This window comes from Drosophila eugracilis, unplaced genomic scaffold, assembly GCF_018153835.1.
Source record: "Drosophila eugracilis isolate 14026-0451.02 unplaced genomic scaffold, ASM1815383v1 contig_47, whole genome shotgun sequence".
In the NCBI taxonomy this organism is placed as follows: Eukaryota; Metazoa; Arthropoda; class Insecta; order Diptera; family Drosophilidae; genus Drosophila; species Drosophila eugracilis.
This window is the reverse complement of record NW_024573338.1, coordinates 1,698,996-1,719,113: the sequence shown is the minus strand read 5'-3', so window position 1 is coordinate 1,719,113 and position 20,118 is coordinate 1,698,996. Positions and strand designations below refer to the sequence as shown.

At 42.7% G+C, this 20,118-nt stretch overlaps 4 protein-coding genes across 5 annotated transcripts; 3 read left to right on the top strand and 1 right to left on the bottom strand.

Moving 5' to 3' along the window:
- Positions 1 to 4,301: 4,301 nt before the first annotated feature.
- Positions 4,302 to 7,788, top strand: LOC108109572 (transmembrane protein 135). Its single transcript, XM_017218148.2, has 5 exons — positions 4,302 to 4,841; positions 6,015 to 6,958; positions 7,013 to 7,153; positions 7,210 to 7,376; positions 7,437 to 7,788. The coding sequence occupies exons 2-5, from the start codon at positions 6,029 to 6,031 to the stop codon at positions 7,564 to 7,566; spliced, it is 1,368 nt and encodes a 455-aa protein (XP_017073637.2). The 5' UTR covers positions 4,302 to 4,841; positions 6,015 to 6,028; the 3' UTR covers positions 7,567 to 7,788.
- A 242-nt stretch (positions 7,789 to 8,030) lies between these two features.
- LOC108109428 (transmembrane protein 135) lies at positions 8,031 to 10,044 on the top strand. Its single transcript, XM_041819150.1, has 4 exons — positions 8,031 to 8,189; positions 8,242 to 8,563; positions 8,622 to 9,398; positions 9,455 to 10,044. The coding sequence occupies exons 2-4, from the start codon at positions 8,411 to 8,413 to the stop codon at positions 9,890 to 9,892; spliced, it is 1,368 nt and encodes a 455-aa protein (XP_041675084.1). The 5' UTR covers positions 8,031 to 8,189; positions 8,242 to 8,410; the 3' UTR covers positions 9,893 to 10,044.
- Positions 10,045 to 10,586: 542 nt separating this feature from the next.
- LOC108109423 (transmembrane protein 135) lies at positions 10,587 to 12,956 on the top strand. Of its 2 annotated transcripts, none has more exons than XM_017217921.2 (4): positions 10,587 to 10,696; positions 10,805 to 11,243; positions 11,518 to 12,294; positions 12,429 to 12,956. In XM_017217921.2, the coding sequence occupies exons 2-4, from the start codon at positions 11,091 to 11,093 to the stop codon at positions 12,864 to 12,866; spliced, it is 1,368 nt and encodes a 455-aa protein (XP_017073410.2). In that variant the 5' UTR covers positions 10,587 to 10,696; positions 10,805 to 11,090; the 3' UTR covers positions 12,867 to 12,956. The 2 variants fall into 2 exon arrangements, with proteins under 2 accessions (XP_017073410.2, XP_017073411.2); XM_017217922.2 differs by having other exon boundaries at positions 10,764 to 11,243.
- A 2,252-nt stretch (positions 12,957 to 15,208) lies between these two features.
- Positions 15,209 to 15,636, bottom strand: LOC108109434. The gene has a single exon (XM_017217934.1). It carries the CDS (start codon positions 15,604 to 15,606, stop codon positions 15,403 to 15,405), a length of 204 nt encoding a protein of 67 aa, XP_017073423.1. The 5' UTR covers positions 15,607 to 15,636; the 3' UTR covers positions 15,209 to 15,402.
- Positions 15,637 to 20,118: the final 4,482 nt, after the last annotated feature.

Genomic DNA, 20,118 nt, shown 5'->3' with positions numbered 1-20,118 from the left:
AAGCGAATCGGAACCAACGCATCAAACCCAAGTCCAATCCCTGGGAAAGTGAAGTCTCTTTTCGCTCGCACTTGAAATAAATTAAATCTTTTCAGTTTTCAACAATCTAAGCTTAGACCAGAGCGAGAGCATATAAACAGAATGAATTACGCCCGCAGAACACGTTAGCCCAATTATACGGCGCAGTCTGGGTAAAACAACCACAGTAAATCCCGTCAAGACAGCCAATTTTAATCGTTATCTAACGATACAGTCAATATAGCTGCTATTGAAAGAAAACTTAAAGATTTTCTTAATTTAGAAATTAAACTTAAAAACGAGTGGTTTGCCATCTTTCTTTCTCTTTGCTTAGATAGGCATTCAAGTTCATTAAATCCAACTTCTCACTTCAAAATCTCTTTAAAAATCATATTCGCGACTTTAAAAAACGAAACCTTGTCTAGGTTTCACTGTACGAATATGCATAAGTCTAACCGATTAGATCCCAAAACCAGCTATGTGCGTTGCCCTACAAAACTATGCCACGCAAAAGCAAACATGGCGATTACATGCGAAGAAAAAAGTGGGTGGATATGGTGGGTCTCGGCAAATGACCCCACAACTGGCCAAAAGAGATTTTTGGGCCAAATTGAAAGACAAAAGCCCTGAAATGTTGCTTCCAGCGCGGACAGCGAATCGCAGAGCTAAAAGCGAACGAATTTTCCATTTTTGCCATTTATCACGCATGGAAATTGAAGTGCGCGGGGAAGGGAAAAAGAGTGGGCGGAATGGGCGTAACAGACAACTACAACCTGGAACTTGAAATACAATTAAAGCTCTGGGACCCACTGGCCAGCCAGCCAGTCAGGCGCAAAAAACTTTTCATGTCTCAAGTTTCGGATCTCAGGTGAAGAACCATGTAGGGTAACAAGGTTTCCGGTGAGTGTTCGCCCCACACTGTACAGTATATCCTCCCACCAATATATCCACCCATCGAAGGCAAGCCAAAAGTTATTATATGCACACATACCCCCGAAAGTTTACCCAAACCCTCAGGATGGCAGTGGGCATGGACTCATGGTATAGGGATGGATGTGGGCAGTCAGCGCAAACTTCGTGGAAAAGTTTTATGAGCAGCAAACTAATTTCGTTTGACTTTGCTTCGGGGATATTGCACCTTGGGTGGAACGACGGGAATTGATTTTGGTCCTGTTGACGCCACTGTTGTTCCTCCCCAGGTAGACACATTTGCATATGAAAGCCTGGTGTGGGAATTCATCAAAATTTCTATCACCTATTGACATTGCTTAACAAGAGAACATAAGTAACTCGATGTTATCTGTTTTTAGGTGTATTACACACAAACTACACAAAAGTATCAAATTTAATGAATTTTTAACTTCCTTAAGTTTTGATATTATAAACTTTAAATGCCTTCTTTAATACCTAAAGTTGCTCTATGACTTTACATCATCCTACAATCGTTTTTAAAATGGAATATATTTCATCTGACTGACTGAAATTTCCAAAGACATGTTAAAAGGGAAACTAAAAAGCCAGAAAGAGAGTAAAAAACATAAGACGAACATAATCCATTGTTAATTTTACATTTTCCAACAACTTCCGACCGACAAGTACGTACATATCTGGCTGGCATTGCGGCTATTGTCTCTCGGTTTTCTTGGCTGTGTGACATTTGACACATTCACTCCTCTGCGAACATGTGTGGCTTTGCCCGAAGAAAACAAAAGAGGTCATTGGTTGGGTTTGGGATTGGGGTTTGGGGTTTTTTGAGGGGGCAGATGTCTGTTTTGGCACTCGTTCGTTAGCAGAAGCCGCAAAATTTATATTTTGAAGTGAAGTCAGTGTGGTCTTGGCCACACTTTTTGGGTTGAGTATGGGAAAAGTGGTAAATGAAGAGGGCCTTTACCATTATCGTTTTGAGGCTGACTCTTTTGGTCAGAAAGTCTTCCCACAGCTATTGATGATTTCTAGACCGAGGGTATATTGTTTTGGGCCAGGCCAAAATGGCAGGTTTTCTGGGTTAACCAACTTGTGATCGAAGGGGAATAGGGGAAGAAATAAACGAATGGAAACAATTAATAAAATAACAACTTTGTGCAAAATTAATTGTGTATTATGCAAAAGGCTTGCTAATGGCAGGATATGCATCAACGTACGCTGCTGGTCGCCATGAAATATTACAGTGACGACAATGTCTCCTCCGGCCGTAGATCCTTTCCCCTTGACTCTACTGTTTCTGTAATGGCCGTGCGCACCAATGAGCAAATGAACAATTTATTACCGCTTAATTGAACACATTTGGACGCAACCACACACATAGAGGGCCTAAACAAATGGCCACATGCAGGCGGCATCCTGAACAGGACCTTCGCATTAAGCAGCGCCGTGGGGGCTTTCGGTGCTAGTTTGTGGACCAGGATAAATGAGCCCAAGACAAGTCTATAAATGCTGGAGAACTGGTGGAGGCATTGGGGTAAGAGTAGGAGTTGGAGTTGGACGCCTGTGTGGTCAAGCAACTCAATGAAGCCCAAACCCAAACCAAATCCCAAGCTGTGGATTCGGAAAATCCGTTCCTTGGAGCTCGCTGCATATTAAACGCACGGCTCGCTGGACAAATTGATTCCTAAGTGGCTGCCGGATTGACAGCTCACAAGGTCCTTGTGTGTGTGTGTGTGTATACTTGCCCTATTCCCCGCTGGCAATTTCCACAATTATCCTGCACTCGACCTGCAACCTGCAACCTGGACACCGGACTGCCAAGGCTAATTGCCAATTGAACCCCAAAGAAAGCGGAGCAACTTTAGATTAGCAGCAACAATAGGGACTTTGCCTTTTAAGTGCTTACTTAGCGACACGTCAGAAACAAGGATTTATTTGGGGGAGGATATTCCTGGGATACTCGGGGACACCCCTAAACACCTCAGGTAAATTAAGTGAGTGCCAGGTCCTGACAGAGTCAAGTATATTTGATATACACGGCACTCCACCACGAAAAGCAACACCACGCTTAAGCCCAAGCGAATCACACAAAGCAGCCGCAATTTCGCTAAGCATTTTCAGCGGGGAAACAGCAGAAGTGAAGCTACGCAACGACCACAAAGGAAGCGAAAGGATCTGGAACGGCCCCATCACCTCATCTGTTTAGGCCTTATACGGAATGAACTACTTAAGCGCTTTTGGCTTTTCAAAATAAGCCATGCCACAGGTAAATGGCAAGAGAAACAGCAGTGGGAGCAGCCACAAACAATAACGAAATATTTTGTATATCCGCTGTGCCTTGTCAACCGCACCGAAAGAGCTTCACTACACTGAGGGAAAATATCTACAAACTTAAGAAAATTATGGTATTACTTAAAATATGTATTATGTTAAGCTCTTATGTACATATGTTCAAGCTATAATTAAGTAAAAAAGTTATCCAAATTGTATAATTAAATAAATAATGCATTAATATTTCTGCCAGTGCATGCGTAAATGAAAAGAAGCCGGAGCAGGATGAGGAGTAAAAGGACGCTGAAATTGGAAGTGGAACAAGTGCTCAGCCAGAGACATGCACAGATACACTTTATGAACTACAACCGAAATCCAATTGATTGCACAGACTAGAGTCTTTGGCAGAGTCTACAATTTGGCAGTCCAAGTGCTTTGGTAGTCAGGTGGTCTGAGTTGATTGTGGCACGAATTGTGGCCTCAGAGGTCACCACAGGATTCGCAAATGAAAATTTGAGCCACGCGTGGGTGGCAGGCCGCAAACGGAGACTGGTAGTCAGATCCCGGTGGAATCTACAGCTTAACAGGATAATTTTCAGCCAATTAAATTTCACTCTAGATAGAAAATGTTGTTTTAATGGGAATATAAATAGGTCTGATGGTAATTTATCAGCAAAGTTTGTTTGTTTTTTTAGGTCAAAAAATTATAGTGCTATACGCTTTCAGTCGTGATTATAGAGATTTAATAATAAATAATACGGAAAAGGTATTAAAAATTTGTATTTGTTACTTAAAATAAAAATGTAATCAAAACCAATGATTTCTCATTACTATCTTCAAAAGTACAGAATCGCATCGGATCGAATTATAATGTTAATCAAAAGGCTATATTGGTAAACAAAACAAACACGTTACCTTATAAAATACATGAAAGGCCAATGTATTTTCAAATGATTTTAAATTCGCGCCTGCTGAAGACTATCGAAAGCTAAATGCTGCAGAACTCACGACCATGTGCAGCCGATAACCTCAAGATATATCGATAGACAGACGGCCGAAGTGGGCAACCATCAGTTCTCTTGTTATTGTTTACAAAGCATATCGATAACCAAGAAATATCAATTCGCAGCTGCTGCTGCATGTTTTTTTCGTCAAAAACAGCCGCCGCATCCGTTACACAAAGAAAAAGATACGAAAAACGTAGTTCTTGAGGAAGATTCCTTCCTCTTCCGGCGTCGTGCCACACAGATGGCGCCATACACGAACTCAGGCAGTGTTTTAAACGCCGCCCAACCACTTGTTGTTTTTGGACTCTGCCCGTCCCATATAATACCATCCATTATCCACAATACTCTCGGACGACTTTGCATCCGATGGTGATAGGAACAAAATCCGGAATCGGGGCATTCAGGGTCACTACACTCACATCTGAACTCCAGACGTCGTCGTCGCTTAACTGTCATAAATTGTCAAATAGTTTCGGAGCACGGATTCGTCACAATCTCATTCGGAATACGTATAATAACAACATATTGAATTAACCATATCTCAAATCAAGTTGCAAACAAACCGGTGATTAGCCAGTGATCAGTTTATTGCCGCCATCAAGTGTCTAGTAGTTGAAAAGCGTAAGTACCTCTCTACAGTTCGATAATGCAGATTACCTGAGCCTTGTGCTCCGCTCTCCCCTCTCACAGTACAGGGTGTTATTCACAGCTCTCAGTAAGATTTGCAAATCATCTCGACCCCACGGTTACTGACCTTCACCTTCATCCATATATCGCATGCAAATTGCTCGGGTCGAGAGATAACACTTTCTGGCAGGTGGTTCGATTTTAAGGGCCACTTCAAAAAAATATGAGTAGTTTTAGCGGCTGCCTGTAATCTAAAGTGGGTTGGGTTATTCAAAAAGTCCCCCTTGACACCCTGGGTTGAAAAACTATTAGAGCTTGTTCTGTATACTTTTATATACTTGCATATTCATCTCTTCTGAATATTCCCAATATTCCATAATCAAATCGGGCTAAAGTAGTACATATGTTCTTAGATGTACCTATACCTTTGTTCATGCCGTTGACAAATCCTCCGCAACGGCTAATCTAAAATGTATCTTATCAATAGACAGCAGTAAATTGCCACAGATACCTGCCGAACACCTGTAATCCACTAATATAACCCAACGTTCCAGGTTTTGCCTTTATGGGAATTTCAGTTCTGGCCTGGCCAGCAGCAGTTTCAGTCCTCCTTCACGGAATTAATAAATTTTTGTATTTATACATACAAAAACCAAAACATTTTAGATCTATTTCAAGTTCAGTGGAACAACCGATAACGTCAAAAGAAGAACAATAACAGCTTGTACGCTTGTCGATAAGAACACAAGAATAAAGGTTAAAAAACGGACTCGGACCCGGCCACCCCATACGCAGTGACTAACCAGTGAACTGATTCCACCCACTCAATATATATATTTTTTAATTTAATTAAATGGACTTAAACATCATTTATATCACCCAAAAATCATAATTATTCAATTATTAGAAACACACAAGGGAAGCCTTGTTTCTTTTGGTGTAATTTCTTATCAAAAGCAAATGACAACATTGTCTTATCTGATATAATTAACTAATAAAAGTGGTGTATATATACATTTAATTTATAATTGTATACTAATGTTTAAAGATATTACCCTGCCTGGCAGGTTTTCTAACCTTTTATAAACCCGTTTTGCCATCTTGTAAATAATAAACAATTTTAAATCTGGAAATATGTTTAATTAAAAGTAAAATACTTTCTTTCAGATCCACATTCCAAGATGGCTGGTCAAAGCAAACTGGTCAATCCACTGTGCATCACCTGCAAGGACTTCCAGCATCCATGGACAGACCACTGCGTTAGTGCTACCGCCGGTATCTTGCTATCGGCCACGCCCTACTGCCTAAGGGTTTATACAGTGGTCTACGCCCTATCCCTGCTTATGCGCCACCGCATTCCCAGTCGTGAGGATCTGCGCAGGACACTTCTGGGCATTATCCAATCGACAGCTTTTCTGGTGACCAATGCTTACACTTTCATCCTATACAACTGTGCACTGCGGAACATATTGGGAACCTATCACTTCTCTACGGTAGCTTTTATACCCTGCTTTTTCGCCTCATTCTCGGCGATATTGGTAGAGCGACCTGCTCGACGGCCACTACTCACTCTATATGTGGCCAATGTGGCAACGGAAACGCTTTGGAAGATGGCAGAGGCGAGGGGATGGGTGCGCTCCGTTCCAAATGGACAGACATTGATCTTTGGACTGAGCATAGCAGCTCTGCTGTATCTTTATCGTACTGGCACTTCCAAAGATTCCATCTTTAACATACTTCGCATCTTTGTGGGCAAAGAAGAAGCAGGACCAGTAGAAAAGTCCGGTCCTGTAGTACCCGGCGAGCAGCCTGCTCCAGACCGTCATCGCCCTACCGTAAGCTTCTCCACTGTCTCCGACTGGGTGCGCGTTTATAGCAACCTAATTCGCGCCAAACATGACAGCTGCCGGCACCAGCAGAGCTGCATGGGTTACGCCTTGATCGGTGGAATTAAACCATTCGTCGGCGGTGTGGCTCTGCAGGTGGCCCTCAAAATGGTCATGAACATCAAGAGGATCACCGCTGGAAAGATGCCATGGAAGAAGCTGGTCTTCACCCGAGGCACTTTGAAGCTGGGCATATTCATGGGCAGCTTTTCCTTCCTATACAAGGTATGTTTTTTGACATTTGAAAACCACAGACAATAATGATGTTGCTTTTAAAAGTCGGTGTCCTGTCTGCTTCGGCACAGTTTCAACCGCGATGATGCCAAATTCGCCATTCCTGCGGCGTTAATTGCTTCTGTGACCTTCACTCAGTATCCGGATAACACGGTGGCCTTGTATGTCATGTGGAAGGCGCTTCAGGTGAGTATATTATAATCTCTGCATATATTGAAGGTATTTAACTTGTGTATCCTCAGATCCTTTGCACAAAAGGCCAAGAACTAGGAATCGTACCACACATCCCACACTTCATGCTGTTCTTATACTCATTCTTCACGGCTGTGCTCTTCCATGCGGGAATCTTGGAGCCCAAGAGCCTGCGTCCTAGCTACTACAAGTTTCTGCAGGCCATCTCAGGCGATCGGTAAGCAAAGGTCACACGCGCTGCGTAAGCAATAGATTAAGAATCCCTTATCTTTGACAGACTAAGCAGGTTTAATCTGAGCGCATTCGATGTATTTGGCCTGGGCAGTCAGCAACAGGCGCTGGACACCATTAAAGCGTTAAAAATTGTGGAGAAGTCTGCGCTACCCGCCTACTCATTCGCCTCCTGAGCCGGCGGCAATAGCCAATTTTATTAGGTGATCAATAAGTCGCCAGAGGCCCCATTATATCTCTATATATCCACGTTTTACAACGAGTTGTACATACGTCAAGAGTCTCCGCGCTCAAAGAGCGCACAACGATTACTAAACTAAGCTAGTAAGGGTGAATTGTAAATTATGTTGACCGTTTTTTATGTCTTGGTATCAATAAAACATCTTCAAAATATAAACTAAAGAACATCAATTTCTTTCATAGATAGATTGTGAAATTCGGAACTACTTTAAAATTTTAAAAGCTTCTAGATTTCGGACTAGCTATTTAAGAGAATCAATAAAGCTTCATAGAAATTGACATGCTTTTTCGGGTGAGAGCCCGAAAAGTTTGATAAGAAACCCCTTTCGGTGATTCAGCGTAAACAAACCATAAAAGTCGTCTGGCTTATATGCGATTAGCAGTTCATAACACCCTATGCAGTAGCATATCATGGAGATTGGAAATAAAATGGTTAGCCAGTAGTTGAGATGGTGTCCAATTCAACTTCAGTCAGTTGGATTTCATGGCTCATCAGGTTCAAACGTATGGCGAAATTCGAACTTGGTGGATTACCCAGTGGCAGTTAAACATTGGAATGGTGAGGCAAAACTAAATTGATATCAACTGAACTGATAGTAAACTACTTCCAGATTAAGCACTGACATTCTTTAAATAACACTACTGCATATGCAAATAATCTGAGTTAAGGGTTGAGTTTAAGTGGCTACTACCGGGTCTCCGATTACCTTTATCAACTGTCTACATTCGATAAGCGCACCCTGCGAAGTCCATTTCATATTCGTATATTCATATTGGATCATGGCAGCACAGAGCAAACTCGCTGAAGTCGCATTCAATTGCACCTGCCAGGAGTTTGTCCATCCTTGGACTTCAAGCTGCGCTTGCGCGACTGCTGGGATGTTGCTGTCTTTAATTCCTGGAACTTTTCGAACCTATAGTATGGTTTATATGGTTAGTATTTAAATTTTCCCATTTTTACGTAATAAATTATATATTTTACCTTTCACAGTTGGCACTGATTATGCGTATGAAAGTTCCGTCAATCAAAGATCTCGGACGGACTGCAACCAGTATTTTACAGTCCACCGCTTTTCTTTCTCTAAATGGGAGTCTTTTTGTCTTTGCCATTTGCGTGGTGCGACAGTTTCTGGGTGGTTTCTACTTCAGCACTGCTGCCTGGATTCCAGCGCTATTGGTTAGCTCCATATCATTGGCAATGGAGCGCCCAGAGCGACGTGCTCCGCTGGCCATGTATGTGGCCAATGTGGGCATCGAAACGCTCTGGAAAATGATGGAGTCCAGAGGTCTTGTAAAATCCATTCCCAATGGACAAGTGCTCATCATGGGCTTCAGTCTTACCGCTTTAATGTACCTATATCGGGCCGGATTGCATAAGACTGTGACTAAGGATGGTACCTTCAAGGCATTAGGTCTGATTGTCGGCAAGGAGGAGGAGGGTCCCGTGAAGGCTCCAACAGGGAACACCTCGCACACACCCTCCCTGAGAGGACTAAATTTCCGCTGCATCATGTCGTACCTTCAGATCTATGATTTCTTCACAACCGTTAAACATCCCAGTTGTCCACACAAACAAGGCTGTGCTCCTTACGCTCTTATTGGAGGATTGAAGTCATTTCTTGAAGGAGTGGGCCTGTCGGTGGGTATCAAGTTGCTCCTCAACATTCCGAAGATCTTCCAGTTCAAGATGCAGTGGCGAAAACAGATCTTCAACAAGGGATCCCTGCAGTTGGGGATGGCGCTTGGAATCTTTTCACTCCTCTTCAAGGTGAGTCAATACCATGAACCACTTATTATATGTTAATTAATAATATCAACTTTCAGTTAACTTCCTGTGGCTTGCGTCACTCTGCAGGATTTGACGATGCTCTCTTCGCCATACCATCTGGGCTAATCGGATCTCTTGGCCTTCTGTACTTTCCCAACACCACTGTATCCTTGTATTTGATGCTGAAATCCTTGCAACTTCTTTACAACTGGGGTGTCTCTGAGGGAAAAGTTCCCGAGCTGCCAAGCTTTTCCATGATCATGTACGGATTTTTCACAGCCGTTCTCTGCCACTCAACAGTAATTGAGGCGCGATCTATGCGCCCCAGCTACTTTAAGTTCATCGAGAACATTTCGGGAGGGCGCCTGAGCCGGTTTAATCTGAAACCCTTTGAGGCTTTTGGTGTGAAAAGTCAGGATCAGGCCGACTACGTAATCAAGAAACTAGGCATTGTTATGACCTCGCCGAACCCTCTATTTGCACTGGCTGTCTAGAAGTTGACCTTGCAAAGATTTTAAACGATATCTATAACTAGAATTGATTCCAATATCCAATTTCCCTGCCTTGTAAGACGCTAAAATGTATTCCACTAGTCACACATGTAAAAACTTTACTAAATAATGATTTTTCCAGAAAGTTTGTTTCATTACATTTGTTTCATTATTAAGCAGGCTGTTAGAAGTGATATAATATGATTAAATGTATCGAATGCCTTTTTGAAGGGTAACAAATCTAAAGCTGTTTCGAATGGGTGATGTAAACTTTCGAATTATTCAAAGATTTGAAAAGCTATAATAATAATATTATTTAGTACGTGCTTTGTTATTATACATCTGCATTATGTAAACTCTTGTTATTGATTGTACAAGTACTGAGTATGGTTCCTTAAGAGAACTAAGTAAGAGAATTCTAAGAATATGCCGGGTACTCTTTGATATAGATAAGCAATCCCCAGCTGGAAGGTGACGCAGCGTCAACAAACCGATCGCCCATTGAAGCAACTAAGCCAACATTCGGCTCGCGTGTAGGCGATAAGTAAGTGCCTTTGCATCTAACGCACTTCAATCGAACCACTTTTAGGGGAATTTGAGGGAGTGGGCACTGTAGCTGATTACGGCGGAATCAGAATGGAGCTCCTAAAGTGCGTCTACACGGGCACCGTACTTGGCCAAATCGTGGTTGGCAGTCAGTTTTGTTCGATGGCCAAACGGGACAGAACGTGTTTTCCTCGCAGGAAAAAATAATTTTAAATAATTTAATTAGACAAAAATAATCATAAATAATAAAATATCCATTAGGTGAGTATTGCTTTCTTGTAGTAAAGAACATTAAAAAAGTGAAACAAGTGAAATATAATAATCTAAGCCCTTATCTTCATCTTACCCGTTACGAAACCCAATCTTCAGCTGGACCTAAGTGGATGACCAGCAGCAGCTGATTCAAGAAATGCCCAGAAAAACTTACTGGGAACCGAGGAAATTTAAATATATCAAATAAGTAAATATTCTTGCTGACTTGCATTGGGAATAATCAGAGATCCGGAAAGCCAAAGTTAAATAGGGCATTAAGAGCATTGCGTGGCACGTTTGGACTTTCGGCGATAAGCCCCTTCGACGATAAGCTTTATCATCATCCAAGAGCCAATTCGATAATCATAGACCCCTGAGCATAAGTCAATATTCAAAGTGGATCATGGCAACCCAAAGTAAACTGGCCGAGATAGCCTTGAACTGCACCTGTTTTGAGTATCACCACCCATGGACCAAGAGCTGTGCCTGTGCGGCGGCGGGCATGATGCTCTCCGAGATCCCTCCCAGTCTGCGCACCTACGCCACTGTTTACGTGGTAAGTAAGAAAGGGGAAACATAACGCTAAAAATACCTAGAATTCCCCACCTGCTTCAAGTGTGTTGTATAAATAGAGATATAGTTAATACGAAGTTTTAAGTACAAAGGTTATATTTATAAAAAAAATTATTCGCTTTGATTATACCAAAAATTGACTACCATTTGACCAAGAAATCAAAGAAATATACACCATCTTTTTAATTATATTTAATAATAATATTTTCTATTCAATCTGATACCAATTAAAACTTTCTCTTTAAATCCTTTTCCAGTTGGCTCTGATCATGAGAGGACGCGTTCCTTCGCTGAAGGATCTCAAACGCACAGGAGCTGGTATCCTGCAGTCGACAGCGTTTCTTTCCATGAATGGTGGCCTCTTCGTGTTCGCCGTCTGCCAATTGCGTAGGCTCTTGGGTGGATTCTACTTCAGCACAGTGGCATGGTTGCCCTCATTCTTGGCCAGCTTTGCCTGCCTTGCCTTCGAACGTCCAGAGCGACGTGCTCCACTGGCCTTGTATGTGGCCAATGTGGGCATAGAGACGCTCTGGAAGATGTTGGAGGCCAGAGGTCTAGTACGATCCATTCCCAATGGACAGGTACTCATCATGGGCCTTAGTGTCACATCGTTGATGTATCTTTATCGGACAGGACTACACAAAACAGTGGCCAAAGATCCGACCTTCAAGGCTTTGGGTCTGATCCTCGGTAAGGAGGAGGAGGGTCCGTTGAAGTCACCGGTGGTGACTACTTCGCAGAGCTCTCGAACGGCTCCCATCAACTTCCGATGCATTTCGTCGTATGTGCAGCTCTATGATCGTCTTCTGAAGGCCAAACATCCGAGTTGTCCACATAAACAGGGCTGTGTACCAAATGCTGTTATCGGAGGATTGAAACCCTTCCTTGGGGGTGTGGGCCTGTCGGTGGGCCTCAAGCTGCTGCTCAACATTCCGAAGATCTTCCAGTTCAGGATGCAGTGGCGCAAGCAGATTTTCAATAAGGGATCGCTACAATTGGGACTGGCGCTGGGCATCTTCTCACTGCTTTTCAAGGTATATTTTTATTTCCAAATTAGTTTATTAGCAGTCTAACATTATCTCTTTGATATAGTAAAGCATAATTTTTTTATTAGTTTTCAATTTTATTTCCAAAGGCATATCTTATCATTCTCTATTTGCTTTTCCAGACAACTTCCTGTGGTCTAAGGCACACCTTTGGATTTGACGATGCTCTCTTTGCCATTCCGGCTGGCTTGATTGGATCCGTGGGTCTTCTGCGATTCCCCAACACCACAGTGGCCTGTTATCTGATGTGGAAAGCCCTACAACTCTTCTACAACTGGGGCATCGCGGAGGGAAAACTACCCGAGGTGCCGCACTTCTCGATGCTCATGTACGGATTCTTCACGGCCGTGCTCTTCCACTCTGCAATTCTGGAGGCTCGTTCTCTGCGTCCCAGTTACTACAAGTTCCTCATGGGCATCTCGGGCAATCGCATCAGTCGCTTCAATGTAAAACCCTTCGAGGCCTATGGACTGAAGAGCCAAGATCAGATCAACTATGTGATCAAGAAACTGGGCATTGACATGACCTCACCCTTCCCTCTTGTAGCCCTGACTGTCTAGATTGTTTATGACTTTGCTTCACTGTACCATAAAAAAAACCAAAAAATACAATAAATGTAGAACACAACAATGCAGCAAAACTTTAAATTAAATGCGCGACGCAGAATGGCCATTAAGGACTTTTAAGTGAGGAGCCACAGAGTGGGCCAACATCAATCACAGAGTCAACAAGCCGCTGGCACCCTTAAAACCCCCATACCCCCCTCCCCACTCCCTTTAAAAACAAAACCCTCTCAACCGCTGAGCCACTGCCTCACCGCTGTGACAACTCTAGACGGCGGCTCCGCGTTGCTCAATTATTTACATTTATATGTCATATAAATTTATTGCCCACCATAACTCAGCCGGTCCGAGGCGAACTGGGCTGAGTGGGGCTTTGAGCTGAGACCAAGTGGAGATACCCGAAATGCAGCTACAAATTCACTAAAAATAAAAATAATAATAAAGCACAAAGCGAATGAATAAAATACGAGTATTTTTCTCAAGAGAGTCGAGGCTTCAGATACCCCTTCATTATTATATAAAGAAATATATTCGAGTTTCATTTTTTAAATGATTGTAAAAAAGTCCTCCATCATCTTTGCAATGCATCAGTTAAATATGAAAAATCCTTTTAGATTACAAAAATCCTTTCAAAGTAAAGTTACCCAATACTCTCTCCTCAAAAGTACAAAATGAACATCTTTCCCTGCTGCACCCTTTTCAGAATAATTCCTGACCACCCCAAAAAACCAGGGTATATAATAAGCTCCGTTCGTCCTTGGCCCCCCTCCTAATGATCATCTTGGCCAGCAATGGAAGCGGAACTCCAACTGCCAGTGGAACCGAAACCAAGGCGGGCTTAACAAATGAATTATAGGCTCGGGTAAATTTAATGTGCCACTTAGTTATCGGTGGAGGGATGAGCGGAGGTCCTGGCCTTTATTTTTATGCGAATCATAATAAGGCACGCCAGCTAAGCGACTTCCTTCCGCTTCCTGAGCCTGACCCGTCGCTGTTTGTCTTTGGTGATTTTCATTTTTAAATTGAGTTGAAAATAATGAAAATGCAAATTCGCCCTGGCCAGCTGCTGCTGTTTGGACACGATTCCTTGGTCTTTGGCCATCGTTGGGCCATCCTGCAATTGCAGGCTCCTTGGCATTTATGAAATTTATATGCATGTCAGTGGGCCTTCAGGCCAGCTTCAGACTTCGTGGCAATAGAAGGAGGGAGGAGAAGCGTCTTCTAGCCCAGTCAACAGCATGGAAAATACAAATGAAGCCAGTGACAAATCTCATTAATCACAGCGCCCCGTAAAAGAGGCGGTCTTTGGAAGGAGGGTAGAGGGGCGTGGCTCTGCCTGAGTGGGTGCAGCTGTTGGCGCCTTGAAATCTGGGATTATCAGCTTAGCAGTTGCAGTTGTTTCTGTTGTTTCCACAGCTCCTACTTGTTGTTCCTGCTCCTTCTCTAGGAGATGGTGTTGCAAAAAGTGCATATAAATTGAATATTATAAATTTTCTTATTTTGCAACTGCTGCTTTCACTTAGCTGCTGCTTCTTCTGCTGTTGCTGCCAAGTTGTAACTTCATTTAAGTCAATCGCTCTTTTCTGCGGCACACAAATTGTAAACAAGGGAATTATGCAAATGAATAAACTCCCGCCCCATTGGCAACATAATGAAATATTATTGAAGCCTGAAAGCCTGCAGCTCGCCTGGGCAAATCGAACAGAAAATTAACTTTCAACTGTCAAAAAAAAGGTGAAATGGAAAAAGCAGCTAAAGAAAAAAGTAAAAAAAAAGAAAAGCAGTGCAAACTGCTAGGAAGAGCAGAACTTTTCACTACTTGGCCAAGACTTTCGACTTGCCATAAATTTCGTTTTATATTTTCTATGAACTGACAAGGTATGTCAACGCAAGATAAGCAACCCCAAGCTGTCCAAATGCTGCCCCAAATAAATGACACTTTTTTGTGCATCCGTAGGAGAGATGAATTTTTAATTAAAATTTGCAGTCGTGTTGTGCGAAGATTGAATGGTAAATGCTGCTCTACAATGCTGGACAACCTAGAGATGCATAATAAATAAATGAAATTTCTTAAAACTCAGAATGCATTAACCCATTTTTGTTTCCAACAAATCTTGTTTTGTCTAAGCCCGATAGCTTTAGCTTTAACATAATGCCATGCCATTTGGTTTTTCGTCAATCTAAAGTTAAATGAAAGTATTATCTTTGTGAGATTAAGTTTGTATTTGTTTTATCTACAGTGTCTTGAACCTTTTAGGTCGCAATAAATACCCAACAACCAGTATTTTGTTTGCAGAGATGTGTAAATTGCACTGTTCATATAAGAAATACAGATTTCATCAGCTTTACTTTGTTTTATTAATATTGATGTAGATATTTGTTTACTTGCTATAAACCGGCCCGACAAACACAAGTTATTTGTATTTCACAGATAAGGGTATAAATAACTACTACTAGTATTACTAATATTAATTATTAATTAGGCAGTATTGCTTGCAACTGGTTGGTGTGTAAATAATTTAATTTAAATTTCTCAAAATGCAAACATTCGTATGCTAATGGCTCCCAGCGTGCACTCGCCCTCGAACTCGCGCTCCTCGTCCTCGATTTGTCTCTGTCGCACCAGGGATAGTGGTACAAAATCCTTAAGGAACTCCAAGGCAGCATTTATGACGGCCAACTGAATCCAGATCAGCGAAAGGCATAAGCCAGCACCACCGTCAAAGGGAGACGTCATACCGCTGAAGAGTTTGTAAAACAACTGCGATGTGTACGATGTGGGATCGGTGGGATCAGGCACGAGTAGAACCCCCCCTAACCCCGTCGAAAACGTGCCGGTGCCAACGTGATAAGGGGCCGAAACAAATTACCTCCAGGCGATAAGAATTATTTTTTGAGTCTCAACATTTCAATGTTGCGCAACATTTTCAGATTATGTTGCTGGGAATTCCACTCAAATCGTTCGAACATCGAACCTCTGCGGCAGCGTTTCAATGTTGGTTCGTTTCGAATTAATCATATTCATAGTCCTTCGGCTGTCGGTGTTCGTGTGCATTCCCAACAGGATGCGCATTGTGCCAGGACACATGTGGCCTCTCTCCGCGGTGTGTTTCGCTACCACTTGTTCCTCGGCTAACTGGGTTAGTGGTACAAGTTCAGTTTGACGCATTCGCCTTATCGATGGTTCCGCTGCCGCACGTTCCGCTCATTCGGCAGGGATATGTGCATCGGTATGGTTGCGCGCATTATCCTTTTGCCGGGCTAGCTCTGGACTAACGTAACCACCTAGCGTGTCCTCTCATGCACCCGCTTTTCCTCAAAGGAAACATCGACTTCATCAACGAAGCGACTCCTTATCCCGCTTTTTTGCGCTTCATTGCTTTCTACAGCCGCCATTTTCCCGCGCACATCCTTAATTGAAACTACATCGTTTACCTACTTGTAAGCCATCCTATCTGCAGTTTCTCTCCGCCACGGTCTTTGTCCTTATCTCTTTGCCTTTTGGAGCCTTTGTTTGTTTTCACCACGACATATATAGCCACCTTTATCTTTGATAGGGGTGGGGTGGTTAGGGGAAGGCGAATGCATCATTTGGCGTTGACAGGGGGCACTCCCATCGCTTATTGGCAAAGGCTGCTTGGGCTTCCTGGGATCCATCTCAGTGACGCCTTTGTTCTGTTCATCCTTGCCAGCCTCCGCCTCACTGTTACTACCAAAAAACGATTCCTTTGTTATGCCAGCCGCTCGACGACAATTGCACTTGCTGATTGCCCTCATTTCAGACTTGAAATAATATTAAAAACTTTTACTCCGTCTCGCCGACGTACTGCACTCCGTCCGTCTCTTTCTCAGCCCATATCCCCTTTCTCTTTCTCAGCCCATTACCCCTCTCTGTCCGTATATCCCTATCTCACATAGTGCGGTTCTTTTGTCTTTGCCTTTGCCTATGCTGCCTGCTGCTTGTTGCAATTGCAGCCGTCGCATGTTGCAGCCTGAGTCGAGGCCCCTATCCCTATATCCCTATAACCATATCCCCATAGCTCGTCTTTGACTCCCGAGCTTGTTCTAGTTCTTGTTCTTGTCCTTCTTTTATTTACCACATAAATCACATGCCGGCAGGGACGGAAAGACATTTCTATATCTATCTACTTAAGGTTTTCACTGCCCCGACTGGCAGCACTTCCTTCTTAGGCACTGGAAGAAAATTCACAGAACTTTAAAGATTATACAACTTCAAAGCCTTTGTAAGGCCATTTCTGTACTCAGTTAATAAACAATTTTTAAAAACTCTTAAAAAACAACCTGGTAAAGAATGAAACCATTTCATGGTTTTAAATTGGGTTAAAAGTCTGCCAGAGAAACAAATTTATTAAAATGTTAATCTTTTGTGGGTGAAAAAGAGTCTGACAGTGTGAAGTATTAATATTAACACTTTTTCACTATAAATTTAAATGAAATTGGCAAAAAATGTAATCCCAATTTTGTATTTTAACAAAAACTTAAAACTGCCAATGCAATTTGTATAATTAAACTGAAAGGCTTTCATCATTTTCATAATTTACAAGCTTTAGTTGGCTTTCGCTGGCCTTTCTCTGCAGTGCACTGTTTGTCCTTCTGCTTTCTTCTCAGCTGGCGCTGCTTATCTCCTGTTCTCGACTTCGTCCTAGTCTCAGTGTGGCCGAGTGCTTTTTGGATTGTTAGTTGCTATTTTTACGATTGCCCATTGTCTGGACGGAGTTCCAAGTTCCTCCCCAGACTTCTCCAGTGCCCTTCTTCATACTATCTGTGTTCCTCTCTGCTGCTTTTTCGGGATGCGATAGGACACGTATCCGCTTTTGGCGATTCCTTGGCAATTGCAGTTGTTGTAACTGAGAAATCCTCGTGCGTGGGTCGAAGCTGGCTAGCTGGCTGGCTGGCTTTTTTGTCGGGTAATTGATGATTTACAACTTATTTACGCTTCGATTGTGCAATAATTGAAAATTGCTCTAAATTCATTTGGGCATTCCTTGGGAAATATTCTCGATGTTTTGCCATTGGCAACGAAAATGCCAATTGGCCTGGGATGAATGCTGGTAGCTAAGCTGGTCAACTTTTGTGAATTTAATACACCTGGAAAAGGGAAAGTTTTGGAAAATGTCATGAAGTATAAAGTCTTTTACTACTTTAATCATTTAATCTTATTAAAAATAATCTATAGAAAAGTTTAATACTTAAGCTTATTGATTTAGTTATTTAAAGTTTTCAGCTTCTTTTATCAACAAAATAAATTAAGTTTTCTGTAAATATAATCTTTTTTACATCTCCCCTTGAAAGTATAGTCTTTTGGCAGAGTGTAATTAATCTAGTTGCCGCATATTAAGCTTCCTAAAACACATGGCTGCTGCCGCCCCGATATGCAGCGTAGAAAATGGGAAATGCAAACGGCCAGCGAGCGGATTAAGCCGTTGCAACACAAAGGAACCAGAAGTTGCAGCTGCAGCAGCTGCGGTAAAAACGTCTGGCAGGCGGACAAAAGCGAAATGTTGATCCTGGGGCGGACAGAAAGCGCCAGAACGATATGGCCAGGAGAAGCTGGGGGGCTGGGTGTCTTGGCATTGAGCCACCGCTACCACCGACACAGACACATGGTGAAGGTTTAGGGGAAAATGCAACGATCCTGGCCAGCACTGCCTTTAATTTCAATTTGAAGCAAATGAACCAGCAGTAGTTCAGCAGCACCACCAGCAGCTGCAGTAGCATCAGTTCAGGCAAATTTCACAGGGCTGGCTTTTTCACTTTAACGGCTTTCGACTTGACTGCGGCTGCCAGGAAAATGTGGCTATAATTTGCGGCAACATATGCCCCTAGCCTGTGGCAGCTGGCAACTGCCACTCCGTACGCCCAATTGGCTACAAAATGGGCGCCCGCACAAGGAATCGTAAATTAATTGCAGCCTCAAAGTTTCTTTGTTGCACTTTAAGCTCCACAGCCGGACGGCCTCCAATTATGTCATTAGACAAGGTCCAGATGGGTGGCCATAAATTGCCACCGAAGCAACCATAAACAACAGTCAGGTACGACAAATGTCGGCCCGACATGAAAATGTTGACAAATTTTTCCCTTCAAAGCCCAATGCCTCGACCGTACAACGGCCATGCGGCGTATACGCAACGTTGACAAACTCTGCTGCAATTCGTCGCCTAGGGAAGCCTCATAAATCCACCCAAGACCAACCCAGCTGCGTTCCTTTTATAGTACTAGTGCCCAACCCAACCCGACCATCTAACCCAGCCCGATCCGTATCTGAATCAATTAATTTACCCGATACGGATGAACCCTGCAAAATTACACTGCTGCCGCAGTAAGCCTGCAATCTGAGTGAGATAGTAACAAGTTGGCTTATTAATGAACGGAAACTGTAAAATCGTAGTTTAATTAATATGCAAGTTAGTCATAGAACATATGAAACTAAATTGTGTAAACATTTTATGACCGAAATGCACATTTAAAACCAGCATTTACAGGCCAAATTGCCTTGCTTTAATAAAAATATGAAAATGAATTTATAAAAGTCACAAATATTTCTATATATAGGTACTGCAAATCTCTGTAGGGAGTATTTTTGAAAGCATAAATATAGAACAAGTATGAATAATACAATTTCTATATTTGAATTTTCTTTGTCAGCTTTTTTTTATTGCCAAGTCGACACCACAATAGGCAAAGCATTTTAAGCTGACCTCGAGAACTTTGATGGAATGACAAATTCCTATTTACAGTTTTATTTCAAGTGCAAAACTTCCTTAAAGCCCACTGACTGTAAACTAAACTTCTGCCAGAGCAACGTTTGGGAAAATATATTTTTTAATGCCCATTCCTTCCTGGTCGATTCTTATGTCGCTATGGGGCAAAAACACACTCCGGGGACTCACTCCTCGTGCGGTCAAAAATAATGCTCGCGGCTCATGCGGCGTGGAGCGAAATGGCTGTGGTGAAAACAGCGGCACTAACAGATGCATTAGCTGCAGAACGGTCAGAACCAGGCCAGAACCCGGCCAGAATGCCATCGGATAGGGACTGAAACTCTGCACATGGCTATTAGATTACGATGCGGCCATTGAGCAAGCAGCTGTCGCCGTCAACCGATGGCAACTTTTGCGCCTTGGCCGGGCTAAAACTCCACGCACGATTGATCCCCCCGAATCCAAATCCGAATCCGAATCCCGAGTTCCGGACCCCATTCCCAATAGCTGCTCATGATATGTGTGAG

Coding starts and splice junctions, on each gene's coding strand:
- LOC108109434 (XM_017217934.1), bottom strand. CDS start 15,606: ATGACGTCTCCCTTTGACGGTGGTGCTGGCTTATGCCTTTCGCTGATC.
- LOC108109572 (XM_017218148.2), top strand. CDS start 6,029: ATGGCTGGTCAAAGCAAACTGGTCAATCCACTGTGCATCACCTGCAAG. Junction 7,154..7,209: donor TCATGTGGAAGGCGCTTCAG/GTGAGTATATTA, acceptor GTGTATCCTCAG/ATCCTTTGCACAAAAGGCCA. Junction 7,377..7,436: donor CAGGCCATCTCAGGCGATCG/GTAAGCAAAGGT, acceptor TATCTTTGACAG/ACTAAGCAGGTTTAATCTGA.
- LOC108109428 (XM_041819150.1), top strand. CDS start 8,411: ATGGCAGCACAGAGCAAACTCGCTGAAGTCGCATTCAATTGCACCTGC. Junction 8,564..8,621: donor CCTATAGTATGGTTTATATG/GTTAGTATTTAA, acceptor TACCTTTCACAG/TTGGCACTGATTATGCGTAT. Junction 9,399..9,454: donor TCTTTTCACTCCTCTTCAAG/GTGAGTCAATAC, acceptor ATCAACTTTCAG/TTAACTTCCTGTGGCTTGCG.
- LOC108109423 (XM_017217921.2), top strand. CDS start 11,091: ATGGCAACCCAAAGTAAACTGGCCGAGATAGCCTTGAACTGCACCTGT. Junction 11,244..11,517: donor CCTACGCCACTGTTTACGTG/GTAAGTAAGAAA, acceptor ATCCTTTTCCAG/TTGGCTCTGATCATGAGAGG. Junction 12,295..12,428: donor TCTTCTCACTGCTTTTCAAG/GTATATTTTTAT, acceptor TTGCTTTTCCAG/ACAACTTCCTGTGGTCTAAG.